Genomic DNA, 22,239 nt, shown 5'->3' with positions numbered 1-22,239 from the left:
TTCGCCGCTCTGACCGGGCCTCCCGTCCCACCGGGAGACCCGATCCTCCATCCGGCGCCTTCTGTGTCCAGGCGGAGACTGACACTAAGCCGTAAGCGGCTTTGATTCAGTCTCCGCATTGAAACCACGGAAGCGACGTCATGACGTCACTTCCGGGTTTCTCGGCTGCCAATGGCGCCGGATTTAAAAAAGTACACAGTATTCAGAATCGCCGTTTTCGGCGATCTGAATACTTTGAAGTGCAAAGGAGGGCTCGGAGGTCTTTTAGACCCCCGATCCCTCCATAAAGAGTACCTGTCACCACCTATTGCTGTCACAAGGGATGTTTACATTCCTTGTGACAGCAATAAAAGTGATCAAAATGTAAAAAAATTAAAAAAAACACAATTTAATATTATAAAAAAATTAAAAATAAATAAGAAAAAAAAAATTTTTTTGCGCGATTAATCGTGAGTTAACTATGACATTAATGCGATTAATCGCGACTAAAAATTTTAATCGCTTGACAGCACTAGTTAACATATTTCTCATTTAAAAGTCCCAAAACTTTTTTTCTCATTGTCATGCTGGAATACCCATCCATGACCCATTTTCAATGCCCTGGCTGAAGGAAGGAGGTTGTCGCCCAAGATTTGACGGTACATTGCCCCGTCCATCGTCCCTTTAATGTAGTGAAGTTTCCTGTCCCCTTAGCAGAAAAACACCCCCAAAGCATAATGTTTCCACCTCCATGTTTGACAGTCGGGATGGTGTTCTTGGGGTCAAAGGCACGCTTCCTTCTCCTCCAAACACAGCGAGTTGCGTTGATGACAAAGAGCTCGATTTTGGTCTCATCTGACCACAACACTTTCACCCAGTTCTTCTCTGAATCATTCAGATGTTCATTATCAAACTTCAGATGGACCTGTACATGTGCTTTCTTGAGCAGGGGGACTTTGTGGACACTGCAGGATTTCAGTCCTTCACAGCATAGTTGTTACCAATTGTTTTCTTGGTGACTATGGTCCCAGGTGCCTTGAGATCATTCACAAGATTCTCCCATGTAATTCTGGTCTGATTCCTCACTATTCTCATGATCATTGAAACTCCAGAGATCTTGCATGGAGCCCCAGACTGAGCGAGATTGACAGTTATTTTGCGTTTCTTCCATTTGCGAATAATTGCACCAACTGTTGTCACCCTCTCACCAAGCTGCTTGGAGATGGTCTTGTAGCACATTCCAGCCTTGTGTAGGTCTACAATCTTGTCCCTGACATCCGTGGACAGCTCTTTGGTCTTGCCAATGGTTGAGAGATTGGAATCTGATTGATTGAATGCTTCTGTGGACAGGTGTCTTTATACAGGTGACAAGCTGAGATTAGGAGCACTCCCTTTAAGAGAGTGCTCCTAATCTCAGCTCATTACCGGTATAGAAGACACCTATAGATTTGGGGTAATCTAATGGACATGGCTGCTGCTTCTTGCGTGAAATCAGAATCCTTGCACAATCAAAAACAATCAAAAACACACATGTGTATGTGACATTGTAACCTAAAACACATTTTATGATATAGACTTTATAAGTGTATGTGAAAACATACAAAGAAATGCAATAAATGAATATATATATATATATATATACACACTGCAAAAATAAAGTGCTATTAAATAAATATAAATGAAAACTGATATAAATGATATTGTGGAGGCAATGTGTGAACGTTTGGGTCAATGGGTAGATGAACAATTACAGCCATTAGTTCTGGATTTACCAGGCTACATTGGTGACACTAGCGATTTATTGAATAATTTACAGGAAATCTCATGGCATGATGATTATCGGTGGATTTCTTGTGACGTTTCTAATCTTTATTCCTCTATACCTCATGCTTTAGGTTTACAAGCCGTGACATTCTTTTTGGATAGATCGGGCAGTTTTTCTCCCATGGTACAAGAGTTCATCATTATGTGCTTGGAATATCTTCTCACCCACAACTTTTTCATGTTCGACGGGGACTACTATCTCCAAAAATGCGGAGCCTCCATGGGAGCCAGATTTTCGCCGTCTTTAGCCAATCTCTACATAGGATGGTGGGAAAGGCTCCGCATTTTTGGACCTGATAGTCCCTGTCGACAGGATACTGTGCTGTTTTGTAGATACATAGATGATCTGTTGTTCATTGTCAAGGACCCTTGTGATCTGCAATCTTGGTTGTCCTATATGAATGACAACTCACTCAATTTAAAATTCACAGGCACATTCAATGTCCAAACTATAGACATTTTAGATGTGAGACTCTCAGGTGAGGGGAACATCATCACTTCTAATCTTTACAGAAAACCCAGTGCTGGCAATACCCTTCTTAGAGCAGACTCTAGTCATCCCAGGCATACTGTTGACAATATACCAGCAGGTCGGTTTCTCAGACTTAGGAGACTTTGCAGCAAGGATTCTGATTTCACGCAAGAAGCAGCAGCCATGTCCATTAGACTTCAAGAGAGGGGTTACCCCAAACCTGTCATTGATAGAGGCTTATGTGTAGCTAAGAGTTCTTCTTGTGATATGCTTTTGATGAAGAAATCCAATAACAAAAACAAAAGTAAACGCAGATGGGGTTTTTGTGGCAATACCAATAAACAACATAGAAACAAAGACGGGGATAATGGGGTTATCAATCCTATTCCCACTTTTTCCACTGCATACAGCAAGGAATTTCAGAAAATAAAACGTATTGTCAAACACCTTCCCATCCCATCTCATGATCCAACGTATGCCGAAATCCTCAACCAAGGCATACGTACTGTGTCTAGAAGAGCACCGTCTCTGGGTGCACTTTTGTCACCCAGTTTCTTTTCAAGTAAGGACACCAATGGCAATTGTTTATCTTTCAAGGGCACTTTCTAATGTGGGGGTCGCAATTGTGCTTATTGCCCCTTTATTTAAAGAGGGGACACCATTGTCTCTATGTCCACGAAAAAGACACACAAGCTGCATTCTTTTATCAATTGTAACACAGGTTGTATATGCTATTACATGCAGGTTGTGTTCAGTCCAGTATGTAGATAAAACTACAAGACGTCTTAAGGATCGTCTATATCAGGGGTGTCCAAACTTTTTTCAAAGAGGGCCAGATTTGATAATGTGAACATGCGTGAGGGCCGACCATGTTTGCCTGTGTTGAATGTGTTGAACCATTAAAATTCGGTCTAAGTGTGTTTGTCCGAGCAACTAATACACGGCCCAACAAGAATTCTTCTGCCTTTGTGGCTGTGTGTGGTGAAGAGTTGAGCTTGGGTGTGTTATTTGTATCTATATATATATATATATATATATAGATATCTTTTGTGGCCCCAACGAATCCCCGAGCGCCGCTCAAGACTAAGGATGAGCTCGGGAGTGTTATTTTATGTATACCTTATTTATCGGCGTATAACACGCACCTTCACTTTAAGAGGGAAGTTTCAGGGGGGAAAAAACTATTTTAAATAAAGAACTGTGAAGCAAAATAAGGGTCAGTGCCCATCAATGCAGGCTCCCCATTGCCATGAATGCAGCCTCACTATTGCCATCAGTGCAGCCTGATCCAATGCCCATTTGCAGCATCGGAGGGGACAGGGAGGGGGCGGGACGAGTGCTAACAGATTACATGCAGGAGAATCTCCTGTTTTCTCAGCGGCCTCTTTAATAGCAAGTCCTGCTTTCTATGATAGACAGAACAGTCGTCCAATGGCAGCCCAGGAGACAGAACTTCCTAGTACAGATGCCGCTAAGTAAACACTTGTTATGCCCCCTCCCTGTCCCCTCTGAGGTAGCACCGATAAATACAGTATATATCTTTAGTAGCCTGGGGGCCGCAAAAGATAAATATATCCAAATTACCAGGGGGGCCATATTAAACAGGAACAAGGGCCGCATTCGGCCCGCGGGCTGGACTTTGGACATGCCTGGTCTATATGATCATCTTTATGACATCGAAAAGGATCATATGACTAACGAGGCACGGCATTGGAATGAGGTCCATCACAAGGACACCTTCAGTTTGGTTATTCAGGGACTAGAAAAAATTGTAAAACCACCGAGAGGTGGTGATAAGTTCACTATATTGTGTAGGCAAGAGTTTCGGTGGATATTTTTCTTAAATACTAGACGCCCCTCAGGATTAAATTTTGAGTGGGATGTATCACATTTTTATTAGTAATTTCCACCATTCTCATTCATATATTGATTATATATTGTTTACATTATATTTTTCTTTGAATGCACACAAGTTTTCTTGTTCCAGGATTCGTTTCAGGACGTACATTTGGTTTATATATACTCCCTATATTTGGGATGAAATAAATCAAAACATACCTCTTTTTGATTATGAAAGACACATTTACACCACGTAGATACGTCCTTTAATATTTCATGTACAGTGTTTAGGGCTCGACCCACATCACACTTGTCATTTTATTCTATATATTCCTTTGCTGTCCATAGATTCATGTTAATGATATCATTCTTTATATTCTTTTTTAAACGCAATGGATCAGTTTATATGACAAGTGTTGTTGGTAGTAATTATAACAACTTTAGTACATAAATTTATACAAATTTTAGCAACTTATTATATTATGTTTTTATGTTTTTGTTTATAAATAATTTCTCTTCATGCGCACTCGCATATCAACAATTCCACATTTTTTTACCACGATATCATTTATATCAGTTTTCATTTATATTTATTTAATAGCACTTTATTTTTGCAGTATATTTATATATATTTATTCATTTATTGCATTTCTTTGTATGTTTTCACATACACTTATAAAGTCTATATCATAAAATGTGTTTTAGGTTAGAATGTCACATACACTTGTGTGTTTTGTGTTTTTGTTTTTGATTGTTTTTGATTGTGCAGATGCTGTTCTGACCATGGGTTGTGTCAGTTTCAATCAGGTATCTAATTTTCTAATGCTGTGCAGACCAGCTCTAATTGGTTTGGATGCATTTAAAGTTTTCTATTTAAATCCTTTTAGATCCTCACACAACCCAGCTATGACTAAGCATCTATCCATGATGTGAAACATGTTAGCTTTTTTGTCCCCATGTCCACTTTCTACCTTTGATTGCAGTGTTGCATGAATTTTTGAATGTCATACAGCTTTGGATTTTACCCTTTGTTAATTTTGTTTCAATAAATCGCCTATCAAAGTGCGGCAGTCCAGGACAATTTCTTTTTTCCACGGATTAGCGCAGAGTCTGCACCTGTCAGTACTACAGGGCAGGAGCACAGCATAGGTCGCAGGGCTTGGAGCGGTACTCTTTTAAAATAAAATTATAGACTGATCATTTCTCTGTCAGTGAGCAAACGTACAAAATCAGGAGGGGATCAAACACTTTTTTCCCCTCACTGTATATCATGGTTGAATAGAAGTTGTTCATGGGGTAAGGAGCCTGTCACTACTGGTCCTCATACATATGTTTTTATCAGTAACATTGTGTCAGGACCTGGGCTTGAACCTGGGATCTCTTCTGTGTCTGACATTGACTCTTACCACTGAGCTATCTGGGATGCTGAACAGCTCCCTGCCTGATCTGCTGGACAAACCTATCTGATCCGTTGGACAACCCTGCCTTGTGTCTTGATTGCTGTTGAACCTTGAACCCCTTGCTCCTCCCATGAACTTCCTATAAAAGCCTTGTCTCAGCACGTCCTCTTTGCCAGGTTATTGTGCCTTGGCTTGTTCTCTGACTACCCTACTGCCTGATCCCAACCTGCAACTACTCGTTACCGACCTTTTAGCTTGCTTACTGACCACGCTGCTGTTTAACCCTTATCTGCTCATCCACTACTGGACCCCTGCTTGCTCACACTCTGGTGGGGCAAACCTGAGGACCGCGACCTGGTATTAGCTCGCAGCTAAATCCATCTCCACCATCAGGAGCTCTGGTGAACACCAGCTAGTACTTAGACTCCGCACCTAAGGTGAGCCTTTGTCATCTGCCAGAAGTGACTGCCTGTATTCCTGTCCTGCAACTGCTAGCTACTGGTCTTCAAGCCCGATGCCTGATCGTGACACATTGAGTGAATTGACTGTTGTCCACTGGGGCATACAGTGGGGTACACTCTGCAAAATCATCTGCTAAGAGGATTTTTCATGAATCGTTTATTTTTATTGTGGTTTTAAACACTATCTGTATTATGAAAATATTTGCACTATGCGAACAAGGTTTTAAAAACTTGTCATATTTAAATCATACTATCAATCGCCTCAACCATATCAGGTTTTAGAGTAGAGACAATTGTCTTTAGTTTGAAAGATTTATGGTAGACTAGATTTGATTAGTGGTTACCATTTACTTACGCTGGTTCTAAAAACGAAAAAAAATTATGAAAATTTAATGCTCTGCCCATTTAGTATATCAAGGTGCTCAATATCGTTTTAATGATGTGCACACTGTATTTCTTTATGCTTTACAGCTATGGTAAAGTTTTATTTAAAAAAAAAATCACTTTATGTTGTATGTATTGCAAATGTTATTTTAAGTTAATGTCAGAAAGCAATGAAAACACTTATCCAGGCTTCACAAACACCAATGTAAAGAAAAGTTTACATTCTCTAGACTCCTAATGAACAATGATCGTATATGTTTAAGACCTACAGTATATCTAACTTTCAGTGTGAGGTGTCTGAAAATATACTGTTTAACAATTCAGATAAATCCCTAGTATAATGTTTTATATCTTACCAAATGTCGGAAGTTAAGAAATTCTTCAAATGTACTTGGTGGCTTTTCCATTATCTAGATTGGAATTATCTAAACTGGAGAAAAATATAAAAAATATTTAATGAAAACCATAAAATTAAAAACCCAATATACATAAGTAAATGGTTTGCATAGATATACTGTTCAGGTGCTCATGACAGGAGTTATTTCTGGGTGGCTGCTTAAAAATGCAATCTCATCTTTATCGAGATCTAAATACAGGGATACATGGAATGAAGTAGCAACCTGCTATGCTGAGCAGCTAGGATCTCCTCTCCCCAGTCATTCCCTTGGCCTGCAAGTGTGGAGTATGTGGATAGCCACCACAGATAGGTGATGAGTGCCTGCCCCCCCTTCATCACCGCTGGTCACATTTCCCTTGGCAAAGATGTGCCTGCGTCTTTCTTACATTGCTACAAGGAAAAGCCAACCCTCCCATGGTCTAGAGGCAAACTTTATACATTCTTGGTTTGGGACATGCCATTTGTAGACCACTTAGGCTCCCTGAAGACTACCTTAGCCATTTATCACTTCTCAACCTATACTACAGTGACAATCCATTGCCTTCCTATAGAGAAAACTATTTTTGTATCCTCTTGAAATTCCCCACTCCTACAACTCCCATATGGGGAAAAACTCCTCCACTACCTCCCATAAAACAGACAAAGCAACCATCAATTTGGTCACATGCAATCCAAAAAAAATGCCCACAGCACAACTTTCAATGGAGTCCTAATATTACTCCCAAGACTTACTTAACAACCTGAATCTCATCAAATGGCAGCTCTCCTGTTAAACAGGATATCCTGGGCAAGGTAACTTGCTGGGACTTTGTTTTCTTAAAAAAAAAAATTAACTTCTCCTACAGAAAGAGCTCAACACTAAAACGGAAAAACTCAAGCAAAAACTGACCACATGAATGACCTAGAAGACAAGATGGATGACACAATAACAGTTGTATATTCCCATAAACAAGATATAGGCATGCTTAACCACTTAAGGACCGCCTCCTGAACATTTACGTCGGCAGAATGGCACGGCTGGGCACATGCACGTACAGGTACGTCCTGTGCTAGTACCCAGCCGTGGGTCACAGGCGCGCGCCCGCGACCCGGTCCGAAGCTCCGGGACCGCGGGACCTGTGGACCCGATCGCCGCTGGAGTCCCGCGATCGGTCCCCGTAGCTGAAGAACGGGGACAGCTGTGTGTAAATACAGCTTTCCCGTTCTTCACTGTGGCAGCGTCATCGATCGTGTGATGCCTTTTATAGGGGGAAACAATCGATGATGTCACACCTACAGCCACACCCCCCTACAGTTGTAAACACACTTGAGGTCACACATATCCCCATCAGCGCCCCTGTGGTTAACTCCCAAACTGCAATTGTAATTTTCACAATAAACAATGCATTTTAAATGCATTTTTTGCTGTGAAAATTACAATGGTCCCAAAAATGTGTCAAAATTGTCCGAAGTGTCCGCCATAATGTCGCAGTCATGAAAAAAATCGCTGATCGCCGCCATTAGTAGTAAAAAAAAAATGCAATAAAACTATCCCCTATTTTGTAAACGCGATAAATTTTGTGCAAACCACTTGATAAATGCTTATTGAGATTTTTTTCTACCAAAATTAGGTGGAATAATACGTATCGGCCTAAACTGAGGAAAAAAAATGTTTTTTTATATATTTTTGGGGGATATTTATTATAGCAAAAAGTAAAAAATATTGAATTTTTTTCAAAATTGTCGCTCTATTTTTGTTTATAGCGCAAAAAATAAAAACCGCAGAGGTGATCAAGTACCACCAAAAGAAAGCTCTATTTGTGGGGAAAAAAGGACGCCAATTTTGTTTGGGAGCCACGTCGCACGACCGCGCAATTGTCAGTTAAAGCGACGCAGTGCCGAATCACAAAAAGGGGCAAGGTCCTTTAGCTGCATTTTGGTCTGGGTCTTAAGTGGTTAAAGTAGACCTTACAAGATCTCTAACCAAATTTGAAGACCATAGCAGGAGGGGGAATATCAGGATCAGTGGCTTAGCAGAACACATTAAAGACCTGAATTTGGGGCCTTGCGCCTCAAGGGAGCTGATGGAGTCCCAAGCAATAATTTTGTGAAACCTACTTTTTAAAAGTCCAAATAGGCTATCATGTAAGCTGTATGGTCCAAAAAGGTCTCAATCTTCAAATTGCTGAAAAATATAATGTGCTTGGGTGTAACTTTAGTTTGGACACTATTAACCTTTATTTATGACTATTTATATCACATAGAGGACAAAAAGTCCACTATGTGACAAACGGTTTGTGACAGATTCACTTTAATGAGACATCAGGGGTCTTACAATAATCCATGCACATATATTTCCTTTCTAACCCTCTTCTTTCTATGTCTATTTTCCCACCCCCACACCCTCCCCTGTTATTCTCTACTCCCCTGAAGGTAAACAAGCGGGGTGGTATACCCCTTGCAGACTAACATTCAAAATGCCATAAGCATTGGTGCATATGTGCACGCATGCACACACGTGCACACACATGTACAGATTAGGGCGCCCAGCTGCCTATTTAAACTGAGAGACTGCCTGGCCTTAGTGCTGGATTGTCTTCAGCTCTGGTTCCTGTTTCTCTTTTACAAAATATTTAATTAGGATTCAATCCAACAGATTAGGTCAACAATGCGATGGTTACATTGCATGTAAGACATACAAAAAGTCAAGTGCCGTGAACATGACATCGACAATGTACAAAAATTTGTAAGGAAGGTTCTAATTCGATACCAATTTGTAACGAAGGTCCATGAGTCTCTAAATGAGGGAGCTTAAGAATCCCAATTGCATACTGATTTGAGACATGGACAACCTACTAAACAAGGTAAAACATCAAAGCTCTTTGACAATAGGGTTACATATAAGTGAGAATGTAATGTACAACTGTAAAAGTGTTTTTACCTTAACCATCCTAACCAGGACCTCCCCAGACGGCCTATAGGATAGATACACAGAATAAGACTAGAGTAAAAAAAATTAGAAAGGAGGAAGAAAAGAAGGAAAATAAGCCAGAAATAAGGAGGAGAGATGAAGAAGAGTTCTACAGTGTGCGCCAGAGAATCATTAAATTGAAAGAAGCGTATTATCAAATCAATTAGGTTGGGTATACGCTATCCACGGTTGCCAGACCCTAAGAAATGTATCATGTGTGTCCAAGAGGAAAGTCGTCAGCTTCTCATTTCTGTGTTCCTGTTTCTTGAAAGTCTGCTCGCCTTGTTCCTGAACCGGCTACGCCCGACACCTCTCTTGGATAACCGTTGCTTGTTATGTCTGCTGCTCACTTGTGTTAGCGACCTCGACTTGGATTTCTGACCATGTCTCCGTCTGACTTGGTACCTCGCTACCAGCATTTTACCGACCTGTGCTTGTTTCTGCCCAGATAGCAAGCAATTGTGCTGCAAGTTTAAAAATGAATTTCTAAGCTATTGCTAGACTTGCCAAGCTTTACAAGTCTGTTGCACAATTGCATGACTCCAGATCAACTTTCTTTTCAAACATTCTGCAAGTCTGCTGCAAGTTCTGGTTTAGTTATGTTGTGCAATAGTCATCTCACCACAGGGGTCACCGTGGCTGAATTTTCATGCTGTAGATTAGCAGAGCTCTTGATGTAGATTCACCACTGTAACTCTGCTCTTGCTCGAAACTTGCCATGCATATTTACAAATTGGAAAAGTGTCAAATAGAACTTGTGGTTCAAGTGTTCTGCAAGTGTACAACTTGCCAGTGAAAATGTGCAGCAAGATAACAGACTTACTATTCAACACTGTCACAAATTTGTGGCAAGTTATACTTGCTATCTGGGTGACCTTGAACTTGATCCTGACTCTGCACCTGTCTGCTGCTGAACATAGCTTGTGACAAGACTACATACAGTGGGGAAAATAATTATTTGTTCCCCTGCAGATTTTGTAAGTTTGCCCACTTACAAAGAAAAGAAAGGTCTACAATTTTAATCATATGTGTATTTTAAATGATAGAGACAGAATATCAACCAAAAATCCAGACAAAAACACATAAAACAAAGTGCTATGAATTAAGTTGCAGCCCAACTAAAACATGACTTAGTACTTGGTGGAGAAACCCTTGTTGGCAAGTACAGAGGTAAGAAGTTTCTTGTAGTTGGGAGGTTTGCACACATCTCCGGAGGGATTTTGGTCCACACTTTTTTACAGATCTTCTCTAAATCCTTAAAGGTCTCTTGGCAACCTGAAGCTTTAGCTCCCTCCATAAATTTTTTATAGGATTAAGGTCTGGAGACTGACTAGGCTATTCCATAAAAGGATGCTGGAGAGGGCTTCAAAAGATGCCAGTACATACCCTGTATAAATTAAACTGTATAGAAGTCCTTGCATCCAACAACACAAGATTTATTATCCTTGGAGGGAATGGTTGCCCATGTAAGCAGGAGTCAGGGAGATACATCTTAAGGCCACATGGTTGCTGTTCGGATTATGTGGCGAGGGATTTTGAGGATTCCATTACCAGCTCAAAGTGTGTTTTGACCACTATTTATTAGCGGTCATATATTACTGGTAAGCCCCCACCTGTTGTACCAGGGTGGTGTGATGTTTCCTTGGGCTTTGGATGGCGTTGAGCTTCTTCTGTTTACACACCTGCACTGAACCATAAAATGACTTTCTTTCTGTCACTGTGAATCACCTCCACTCTATTTGGACATTGACATTTGATTTAGCCAACTTTGATGATTTTATCTCTATAAGATTGTCATTCTTTTTTATGCATTATATAATATATTATTTTATTTACATACATTCATATTTAATGTTTTGGGGTATTTTGCATGTTTTATTGTTTTTTTTTATAAGATTCATATGCACATGCTTGTTTTTTCGCATTTAACTTTTTTTTCACTTGATTTGTAGCACTGTACATTTTGATCTCCCAAGTTGATCAATTTTAAAAGTGTTGGAGGGAATGGGAGCGAACCGGCTGCCGTGCAGCAAAGGATAATTTTCGAAAAGCTACTTTGTGATGATACCCTCTGCAAAAACAATCATTTGCAGTACAGATGGTACCCTATTGCAAAGGTAGTTTGAATTTTCCTTTAATTCTAGTAAAGTAGCAAAGAATTTAGAAAGTTTGCCTTAACCAAATAGGAGGCAGAGACTGAGCCCCTTGAGAAAAATTACAAGACCTCATAATGAAAACTTAACTGTTACTAGGGCCAATGAGAGATCTTCTGAAGTCTTATGCCACATACACACGGTCGTTTTTTGGCATGAAAAAAAATGACATTTTTCAGCACGTCCAAAAAACGAAGTTTTTCCAACTTCATCATTAAAAACTATGTTGTCCACACACCATCATTTTTGAAAAATGATGAACAAAGCGCGGTGACGTACAACACGTACGACAACACGATTCGCGCTTTTTTGTCTGTTACAGCGTGATGAATGTGCTTACTCCATTATGAATTTACCTGAACAAGCGCTCCCATCTCATAACTCGCTTCTGGGCATGCGCGGGTTTAAAACGTTGTTTTAGCCCACACACTATCATTTTTTATAACCCGAAAAATGACATTTTAAGAAGCCGAAAAACGATGTGAAGCCCACACACAATGATTTTAAATGACGTTTTTAAAAACTTCGTTTTTTTCATGCCGAAAAACGACCGTGTGTACGCGGCATAAGTCTGGCCATTTTAAAGCCCTTAAACAGCAGTATTTACTTCAGTGGCAGTGTCCCATTACAAAACTCAGTCTTTTTGTGATATTAAACTAATGAACATAGATGTTATTAAGTGTAGGAGGCATCCCGTCCGGTATTCTCGTTCAGCATTTTAGGGCCAATCAAGACTGTTCAATGTGCACTTCAGCATATGGATAGAAAACTAGTTACAAGAGCATGTCCAGAGAGTAGTGATTAATGCCATATTTTCTGAATGGTCTAGAGTTGTGAGCAGTGGGCTCTGTCCTGGGACCAATTCTGTTAATTTTAAACTCTATATCTAATAATTTAAAGAGTTCAATCTCAGTGTTTGCAATGGGGTATAGCAAATTTACAAGAAGACCTAGTTAAAATAGACAAGTGGGCAGCTATATGGCAGTAGAGATTTAACCACTTGCCGACCGCGCTATAGCAAAAATACTGCTACAGCGCGGTCGAGTTACTGTGACAGGACGTCCCTGGGACGTCCTCGTGCACTTCCGCGTTTGCGCGTCCCCTGGGGCGCGCTCGCGGAAGTGTCCGTGCTCGCCGGGTCTAGAAGACCCGGCGCATCACGGATCACGGTAAATTGCCGCTGATCCCGGCCGTTTACCACGTGATCGCTCCGTCAAATGACGGAGCGATCACTTGTAAACAAACCGGCGTCATTTGACCGTTCGGTACAGTGTGAGAGGAGAGGAGAGGAGAGGAGAGGAGGGGAGCGGGTGTCAGCAGCAGCGCTGTGGCTGGATCTGTGACTATTGCAGTCACAGATCCAGCCATCTATCCATCCATCCCAGCTCAGCTATCCCTGTGCAATACTCTGCAATGCCCCCATAATCTGCAATACCCCTATAATCTGCAATACCCTGCGCAATACTCTGCAATACCCCTATAATCTGCAATACTCTGCAATACCCCAATAATCTGCAATACTCTGCAATACCCCTATAATCTGCAATACCCTGCGCAATACTCTGCAATACCCCTATAATCTGCAATACCCTGCGCAATACTCTGCAATACCCCTATAATCTGCAATACCCTGCGCAATACCCCAATATTCTGCAATAACCTGCGCAATACTCTGCAATACCCCTATAATCTGCAATACCCTGCAATACCCCAATATTCTGCAATACCCTGCGCAATACTCTGCAATACCCCAATACTCTGCAATACCCTGCGCAATACTCTGCAATACCCCAATACTCTGCAATACCCTGCGCAATACCCTGCAATACCCCAATACTCTGCAATACCCTGCGCAATACCCCAATACTCTGCAATACCCTGCGCAATACTCTGCAATACCCCAATACCCTGCGCGATACTCTGCAATACCCCAATACTCTGCAATACCCCAATACTCTGCAATACCCCAATACTCTGCAATACCCCAATACTCTGCAATACCCCAATACTCTGCAATACCCCAATACTCTGCGCGATACTCTGCAATACCCCAATACCCTGCGCAATACTCTGCAATACCCCAATACTCTGCAATACCCCAATACTCTGCAATACCCCAATACTCTGCAATACCCCAATACTCTGCAATACCCCAATACCCTGCGCGATACTCTGCAATACCCCAATACCCTGCGCAATACTCTGCAATACCCCAATACTCTGCAATACCCCAATACTCTGCAATACCCCAATACTCTGCAATACCCCAATACTCTGCAAAAAAGTGTCAAAATCAAGTAAATAAAGTAAAATGAACAATAATTTTTATTTATTTTTTTTAAAGCGCCCCTGTCCCCGTGTGCTCGCATGCAGAAGCGAACGCATACGTAAGTCCCGCCCACATATGAAAACGGTGTTCGGAGCGATCACTTGTAAACAAACCGGCGTCATTTGACCGTTCGGTACAGTGTGAGAGGAGAGGAGAGGAGAGGAGGGGAGCGGGTGTCAGCAGCAGCGCTGTGGCTGGATCTGTGACTATTGCAGTCACAGATCCAGCCATCTATCCATCCATCCCAGCTCAGCTATCCCTGTGCAATACTCTGCAATGCCCCCATAATCTTCAATACCCCTATAATCTGCAATACCCTGCGCAATACTCTGCAATACCCCAATAATCTGCAATACTCTGCAATACCCCAATAATCTGCAATACTCTGCAATACCCCTATAATCTGCAATACCCTGCGCAATACTCTGCAATACCCCTATAATCTGCAATACCCTGCGCAATACTCTGCAATACCCCTATAATCTGCAATACCCTGCGCAATACCCCAATATTCTGCAATAACCTGCGCAATACTCTGCAATACCCCTATAATCTGCAATACCCTGCAATACCCCAATATTCTGCAATACCCTGCGCAATACTCTGCAATACCCCAATACTCTGCAATACCCTGCGCAATACTCTGCAATACCCCAATACTCTGCAATACCCTGCGCAATACCCTGCAATACCCCAATACTCTGCAATACCCTGCGCAATACCCCAATACTCTGCAATACCCTGCGCAATACTCTGCAATACCCCAATACCCTGCGCGATACTCTGCAATACCCCAATACTCTGCAATACCCCAATACTCTGCAATACCCCAATACTCTGCAATACCCCAATACTCTGCAATACCCCAATACTCTGCAATACCCCAATACTCTGCAATACCCCAATACCCTGCGCAATACTCTGCAATACCCCAATACTCTGCAATACCCCAATACTCTGCAATACCCCAATACCCTGCGCAATACTCTGCAATACCCCAATACTCTGCAATACCCTGTGCAATACTCTGCAATACCCTGCAATACCCTGCAATACCCTGCGCGATACTCTGCAATACCCCAATACTCTGCAATACCCTGCGCGATAATCTGCAATACCCCAATACTCTGCAATACCCTGCGCGATACTCTGCAATACCCCAATACCCTATGCGATACTCTGCAATACCCCAATACCCTGCGCGATACTCTGCAGTCTTCCCAGCCTAGATGTGAGATGTGGGGTCTTATTGACCCCATATCTCACTGTAAAGAGGACCTGTCATGCTATATTCCTATTACAAGGGATGTTTACATTCCTTATAATAGGAATAAAAGTGATAAAAAAATGTATTTTTGGGGAAAAAAGTGTCAAAATCAAGTAAATAAAGTAAAATGAACAATAATTTTTATTTATTTTTTTTAAAGCGCCCCTGTCCCCGTGTGCTCGCATGCAGAAGCGAACGCATACGTAAGTCCCGCCCACATATGAAAACGGTGTTCAAGCTACACATGTGAGGTATCTCTGCGAACGTTAGAGCGAGAGCAATCATTTTGGCCCTAGACCTTCTCTGTAACTAAAAACATGTAACCAATAAAAGTAATTAAAGCGTCGCCTATGGGGATTTTTAAGTAGCAAAGTTTGGCGCCATTCCATGAGTGTGCACAATTTTGAAGTGTGACATGTTGGGTATCTATTTACTCGGCGTAACTTCATCTTTCACATTATGAAAAAAAATTGGGCTAACTTTACTGTTTTTTTTTTTTAAGCACAAAACAGTTTTTTTTTTAAAACACGCGTTCAAAAAATTTCTGCGAAAATACCATGCGAGATAAAAAGTTGTAACGGCCGCCATTGTATTCTCTAGGGCAGTGATGGCGAACCTTTTTGAGCCCGAGTGCCCAAACCGCGACACAAAACCAATTTAATTTTTTCAAAGTGCCAACATGGAATAAATCTACCAGCGGCTCTGTACAGGAGGATAGGACTGATCATCCCTTTGAATGAGCCCTAAGGGACCAACAACCTTACCATTGTGTCCAGATAAAAAACCTTTGTGCTTTTTCAAAGGAGTGCATTGTGCTCAAAATACAGGGATGGGATGGATCAGAGATGGGATGCTCAAAATACAGGGATGGGATGGATCAGGTATGGGATTCTAAGAATACTGGGATGGATCAGAGATAGGATGCTCAGAATACAGGGATGGGATGGATCAGGGATGGGATTCTCAGAATACAGGGATGGGATGGATCAGAGATGGGATTCTCAGAATACAGGGATGGGATGGATCAGAGATGGGATTCTCAAAATACAGGGATGGGATGGATCAGAGATGGGATTCTCAAAATACAGGGATGGGATGGATCAGAGATGGGATTCTCAAAATACAGGGATGGGATGGATCAGAGATGGGATTCTCAGAATACAGGGATGGGATGGATCAGGCATGGGATTCTCAGAATACAGGGATGGGATGGATCAGAGATGGGATTCTCAGAATACAGGGATGGGATGGATCAGGCACGGGATTCTCAGAATACAGGGATGGGATGGATCAGAGATAGGATGCTCAGAATACAGGGATGGGATGGATCAGGCATGGGATTCTCAGAATACAGGGATGGGATTCTCAGAATACAGGGATGGGATGGATCAGAGATGGGATTCTCAGAATACAGGGATGGGATGGATCAGAGATGGGATGCTCAAAATACAGGGATGGGATGGATCAGGTATGGGATTCTAAGAATACAGGGATGGGATGGATCAGAGATGGGATTCTCAGAATACAGGGATGGGATGGATCAGAGATGGGATTCTCAGAATACAGGGATGGGATGGATCAGAGATGGGATTCTCAGAATACAGGGATGGGATGGATCAGAGATGGGATTCTCACAATACAGGGATGGGATGGATCAGGCATGGGATTCTCACAATACAGGGATGGGATGGATCAGGCATGGGATTCTCAGAATACAGGGATGGGACGCTCAGAACACAGGGCCCTTCCCAACAAAGCATTGTCCTCTGCCCCCTTCACATCCCCCCCACATACACAGCAGTGTCCTCTGCGAGCCCTCACCTCTCCCTCCCTCACCCATAGCACTGTCCTACCTGTGCATGTGTTCAGCCAAAGTCCTCCATATTGCCATGCTTCAGTGCTGGAGGCCCGGCCTGCACAGGAAGCCGCTCTCCTATTGGCTGCCCAAGTCCAGGAAGGGAGGATCATTCTTCTCTTCCTGGCTATTCAGAGGCATTGCGCGCTGCTTACAGCAGACACTCCCTCTGTGTTATTTCCATTGGGCTGCTTTAGTGTATGCAGGGAGGGCTTTACAAACATCTGCCGTCCCACTGCCCGATCGCATTAATGATAGAAAGGGAGCCGGCTACTCCGCGCCCGCACGAGTGAAAATAACTAGATTGCTGGGGGATTCCCTCTCCTATCCTGGGAGCCTGCTGAGTGCCCACAGAGAGGGCTTGGCGTGCCAGCTGTGGCACGCGTGCCACAGGTTCGCCATCACTGCTCTAGGGTCTTTGCTAAAGAAGCATATATAATGTTTTGGGGTTCTATGTAATTTTCTAGCAAATAAATGATGATTTTTACATGTAGGAGAGAAATGTCAGAATTGGTCTAGGTGCTCCAAAACGCCTGATGGCGCTCCCTGCATGTTGTGCCTCTGTATGTGGCCAGCTGTGTAAAAGTCGCACACATGTGGTATCGCCATACTCGGGAGGAATAGCAGAATGTGTTTTGGGGTGTAATTTGTGGTATGCATATGCTGTGTGTGAGAAATAACCTGCTAATATGACAGAAACAATTTTTTTTTTTTTTTTTTTTTACAGAATTTTCAGTCGTTTTTCTTTTATAGCGCAAAAAATAAAAAACCCAGAGGTGATCAAATACCACCAAAAGAAAGCTCTATTTGTGTGAAAAAAAGGACAAAAATTTCAAATGGGTACAATGTTGTATGACTGAGTAATTGTCATTCAAATTGTGAGAGCACCGAAAGCTGAAAATTGGTCTGGTCAGGAAGGGGGTTTAAGTGCCCAGTGGTCAAGAGGTTAATATTGAAAAATGTAAAAAAAAAATTCAAACAAAAGGTTTTTATTGAACAAAAGTAAAACAAAAAACTAAGGCCCGGATTCAGGTAGATTTGCCCCTTAGTTACGGAGGCGCAGGGCAGCGTTTTTGCCCTGCGCCCCCGCAAATTTCCTGCGCTACCCGCGATTCACGGAGCAGTAGCTCCGTAAATTGCGTGTGCGCTGTGTAAACTTGCCCTGCGTAAGGGCGCCTAATGTAAATGATCCCGTAGGGGGCGGGAATCATTTAAATTAGGCGCGCTCCCGACATGCATTGCGGCAAATGACGTCGCAAGGACGTCATTTGCTTCAAAGTGAACGTGAATGGCGCTGGAATCACTTTTATGCAAACGACGTAGATTTCAAATTTCGCGACGCGGGAACGACGGGTATTCTTTAGCATTGGCTGCCCCTGCTTTTAGGATGTGCAACCTTACGCGAAACCCGACGTACGCAAACTACGTAAATTGCGTACGCAGGGCTCGCGCAATGATGTGAATCGGTGTTAGTATGCAATTTGCATACTATACACTGAGCACAACGGGAACGCCACCTAGCGGCCATCGCTAGAATGCAGCCTAAGATATGCGTGGCATAAGAGCCTTATGCCACGCAGATTTTAGGCTGCAGTCGGCGTTACGATGTTCCTGAATCAGGAGCATTCGTAACGCCGGGGCAAGTAAGCAATTGCGCTGTGTAACCTATGGTTACACAGGCGCAATTGCTTCTTGAATCTGGGCCAAAGAGTTCCAGAGCACAAACATTACACTCAGTCAGTGTGGCGCAGCACACATATAGACACTTAAATGCAGAATAACACCCATTCCTCTCCCCCGGTGGACGTTTCACATTTTTCCAGTACATACCACCACCCCCAATCCATGGTACACATCAGCATACTTTAACCAGTAGACCGTATCCAGTAGACAGTGGGCCAGATCCACGTAGATCGGCGCTTCTATACGCCGGGCGCAGCGTATCTAAGATACACTACGCCGCCGTACTTTTTTTTTTTTTAAATCCACAAAGAATCCGCGCCGTAAGTTACGGCGGCGTAGTGTATCTTTGGCGGCGTAATGGCACGCCATTCAAATCTCTAAGATGGGGGCGTGTTTTATGTAAATACTTTGTGACCCGACGTAAACAACGTTTTTTTTTAACTGCGCATGCGCCGTCCGTGGGGGTATCCCAGTGCGCATTCTTGAAATTAAACCGGAACCAGCCAATGCTTACGACGGTGACATCATTCTACGCAAATTCCTATTCGCGAACGACTTACGCAAACTACGTAAAAAATTCTAAATTGTACGCGGGAACGACGGCCATACTTAACATTGAGCACGCCTCAGAATAGCAGCTTTAACTATACGGCGGAAAAAGCCGAACGCAAACGACGGAAAAAAAGCGCCAACCGTACGTTCGTGGATCGCCGTAACTAGCTAATTTGCATACTCGACGCGGAATTCGACGGAAACGCCACCTAGCATCCGCCGAAAAATTGCAGCTTAGATCCGACGGCGTACGCCTGTCGGATCGAGCCGAGATGCCGTCGTATCTTGTTTTGAGGATACAAAACAAAGATACGACGCAGGAAATTTAAAATTACGCCGGCGTATCAATAGATACGCCGGCGTAATGCTTTTGTGGATCTGCCCCAGTATATCTAAACATATAAATGTGCCCTCCCTGTACAAACTTAAAATAGGCGATCATACACCAGATCTATCGGGGAAAGACTCGGAAAAATGTAAATTAATACACTTGGGAGCGAACACATTTGCAAGTTACTCAAAAGGGGGAGCATCTGGGGGTCCTTGCAGAGCGCAGACTCAGCAATAGTATGCAATGCCAAGCTGCAGCAAGCAAGGCCAGCAGACTATTATCTTGCATTAAAAAGGGTATTTACTTAAGAGATAAAGACTATAATTCTTCCACTTTACAAAAATCTGGTTCAACCACATCACAAGTAAGCTGTTCAGTTTTGGTCACCATTCTTAGGCCTGGTACACACGATAGGATCGATCCGCGGATACGGTCCGCCGGACCGTATCCGCGGATAAATCCTCTGCGGATTTTAATCCGATGGAGTGTACACACCATCGGATTGAAATCCGCGCCGAATTCCCATCGCGGTGACGTGTCGCGTCGTCGCCGCGATGATGACGCGGCGACGTGCGCGACGCTGTCATATAAGGATATCCACGCATGCGTCGAATCATTACGACGCATGCGAGGGATGGGTTCGGACGGATCGATCCGGTGAGTCTGTACAGACCACCGGATCGATCCGCTGGTGCCGATTTCAGCAGATAGATTTGTAAGCATGTCTACAAATTTTTATCTGCTGGAATTCGGAAATATCCGTGGATAAATATCCGCTGGAACGTACACACCAGGGGATCAATCCGCTGAAACCGATCCGCTGAGATTTTTCAGCGGATGGATCCTCTCGTGTGTACGGGGCCTTAAAGGGTCACTAAAGGAAATTTTTTTTTGTTGCTGAAATGACTGTTTACAGGGTATAGAGACATAAAACTTAACTGATTCCTTTTTAAAAATGATTACAAATAGATAAAAAAATCAATCATATAATGTGCCTGTAGGTTAGTTTCACTTTTAAACTGTTTTCATGTTCCTGTGAACTAGAGAGACACACAGAACAAAAACAAACAAATCCAGGGCAGTGTTTTGTTTTTAAAATGAATCTGATTGGTTCTGTTAAGTTTTAGACACACAGTAATGACAGCTTAGACCACCGTGAAAAGCTCCCAGTACGATGGTTATAAGGAAAAAGACAACCAGGAAGTGTGGAGATCAGAGCAGAATTACAGCCAACGAACAATAAGGACATGAAACCAGTACTGCAGTAAGGTAAAGGAAGCTATTTAGCTAAAAAAAAAAATGTCCTTTAGTGATCCTTTAAGAAAGGATGTGCTTGAACTGGAGAGGGACTAGAGAAGAGCAACAAAAAATGATAAGGTGGCAGAAGGACCTCAGTTATGAGGAACAACAACAAAAGGTAAACTCTCCCTGGAGAGGAGGTACATAAGAGAGGACATGATTGCAATATACAGATCTTCAAATGCTGACTATATCTTTGGGAGAAAACTATTTAATCTAAGGTTAAAATGTATTCTAAAACTATTTAATCTAAGAAGACCTGTGGCCACACAATGGAGTTGGATGAGAAGTGGTTTAATCTTAAACTGGGTAAAGGGTTCTTTAGTGTTAGTGCTGTAAAGATATGGAACATGCTTCCAGAGTTAGTACTGTGTCCTCTGGAAGCCTGTGTGTCTAAAGAAGAACTCCAGGAAAAAAATTGTTTTAAATCTGCTGACACACAAGAGCTAAAGAAAAACAAAATCCCCCCTATTTTTTAGACTTGGTTTACAATGGTAGTAGTCATTGCTGCCCTTCTGAAAAGCTGTCTGTGGTGTATCACAGGGAACACATATGGCCCAAGGGCAGAAAGGTGACTAATTAATGACTTTAGACTGCAGGCGTTGCAGTTACCAACAATTATAGCCCCTCCTATATCAATCTGCTGGGGAAGCCTGAGACTTTAATTGTCGGGAAACATGACGCTGCAGATAACTCGGCTTATCCTTTGTACCCAAAAGTCATAAAAGTCAAATTTCTGCCCCTGGCCACCCACTGAACAAATGAGAAGAGGGAATTTTTTTCTAAACTGCTAGGGACTCTTCCAGAAGTGCCCAGCTTCATATTAGTGTACACTTGTGTCACCCTCTAAAGAGAGATCTGCTGTGGATCGCTTTTTAGAGGGTGTTTGACAGGCAGTGAGGAAGTGTTATATTGCTTCCTTGCCACCTAATTTATTCCCCAAAAACCACTGTGCTGCATTTGCATGTGGTTGCCTGGCAGCCCCATACAGTAAAAGGGGTCACATTTTTGCCACGCCTTGATGTAAAGCACCACGACTGTAGCATATGTACACACCCATCCAC

The 22,239-nt window shown here is 42.5% G+C and overlaps 1 protein-coding gene across 2 annotated transcripts in view; it reads right to left on the bottom strand.

Moving 5' to 3' along the window:
• The window catches only part of FAM227B (family with sequence similarity 227 member B), a 521,136-nt gene that overhangs the window by 436,769 nt on the left and 62,128 nt on the right, over positions 1 to 22,239 (bottom strand). For both annotated transcript variants that reach the window (XM_040342629.1, XM_040342628.1), the window contains exon 2: positions 6,716 to 6,789. In XM_040342629.1, coding sequence (XP_040198563.1) covers positions 6,716 to 6,766 — 51 coding nt within the window. In that variant the 5' untranslated portion in view covers positions 6,767 to 6,789. The remainder of the gene's footprint in view (positions 1 to 6,715; positions 6,790 to 22,239) is intronic.

This window comes from Rana temporaria, chromosome 3 (genome assembly GCF_905171775.1).
Source record: "Rana temporaria chromosome 3, aRanTem1.1, whole genome shotgun sequence".
Taxonomy (NCBI): Eukaryota; Metazoa; Chordata; class Amphibia; order Anura; family Ranidae; genus Rana; species Rana temporaria.
Note: the sequence above shows the minus strand (reverse complement) of the source record. Positions and strands in the feature narration are given on the sequence as shown.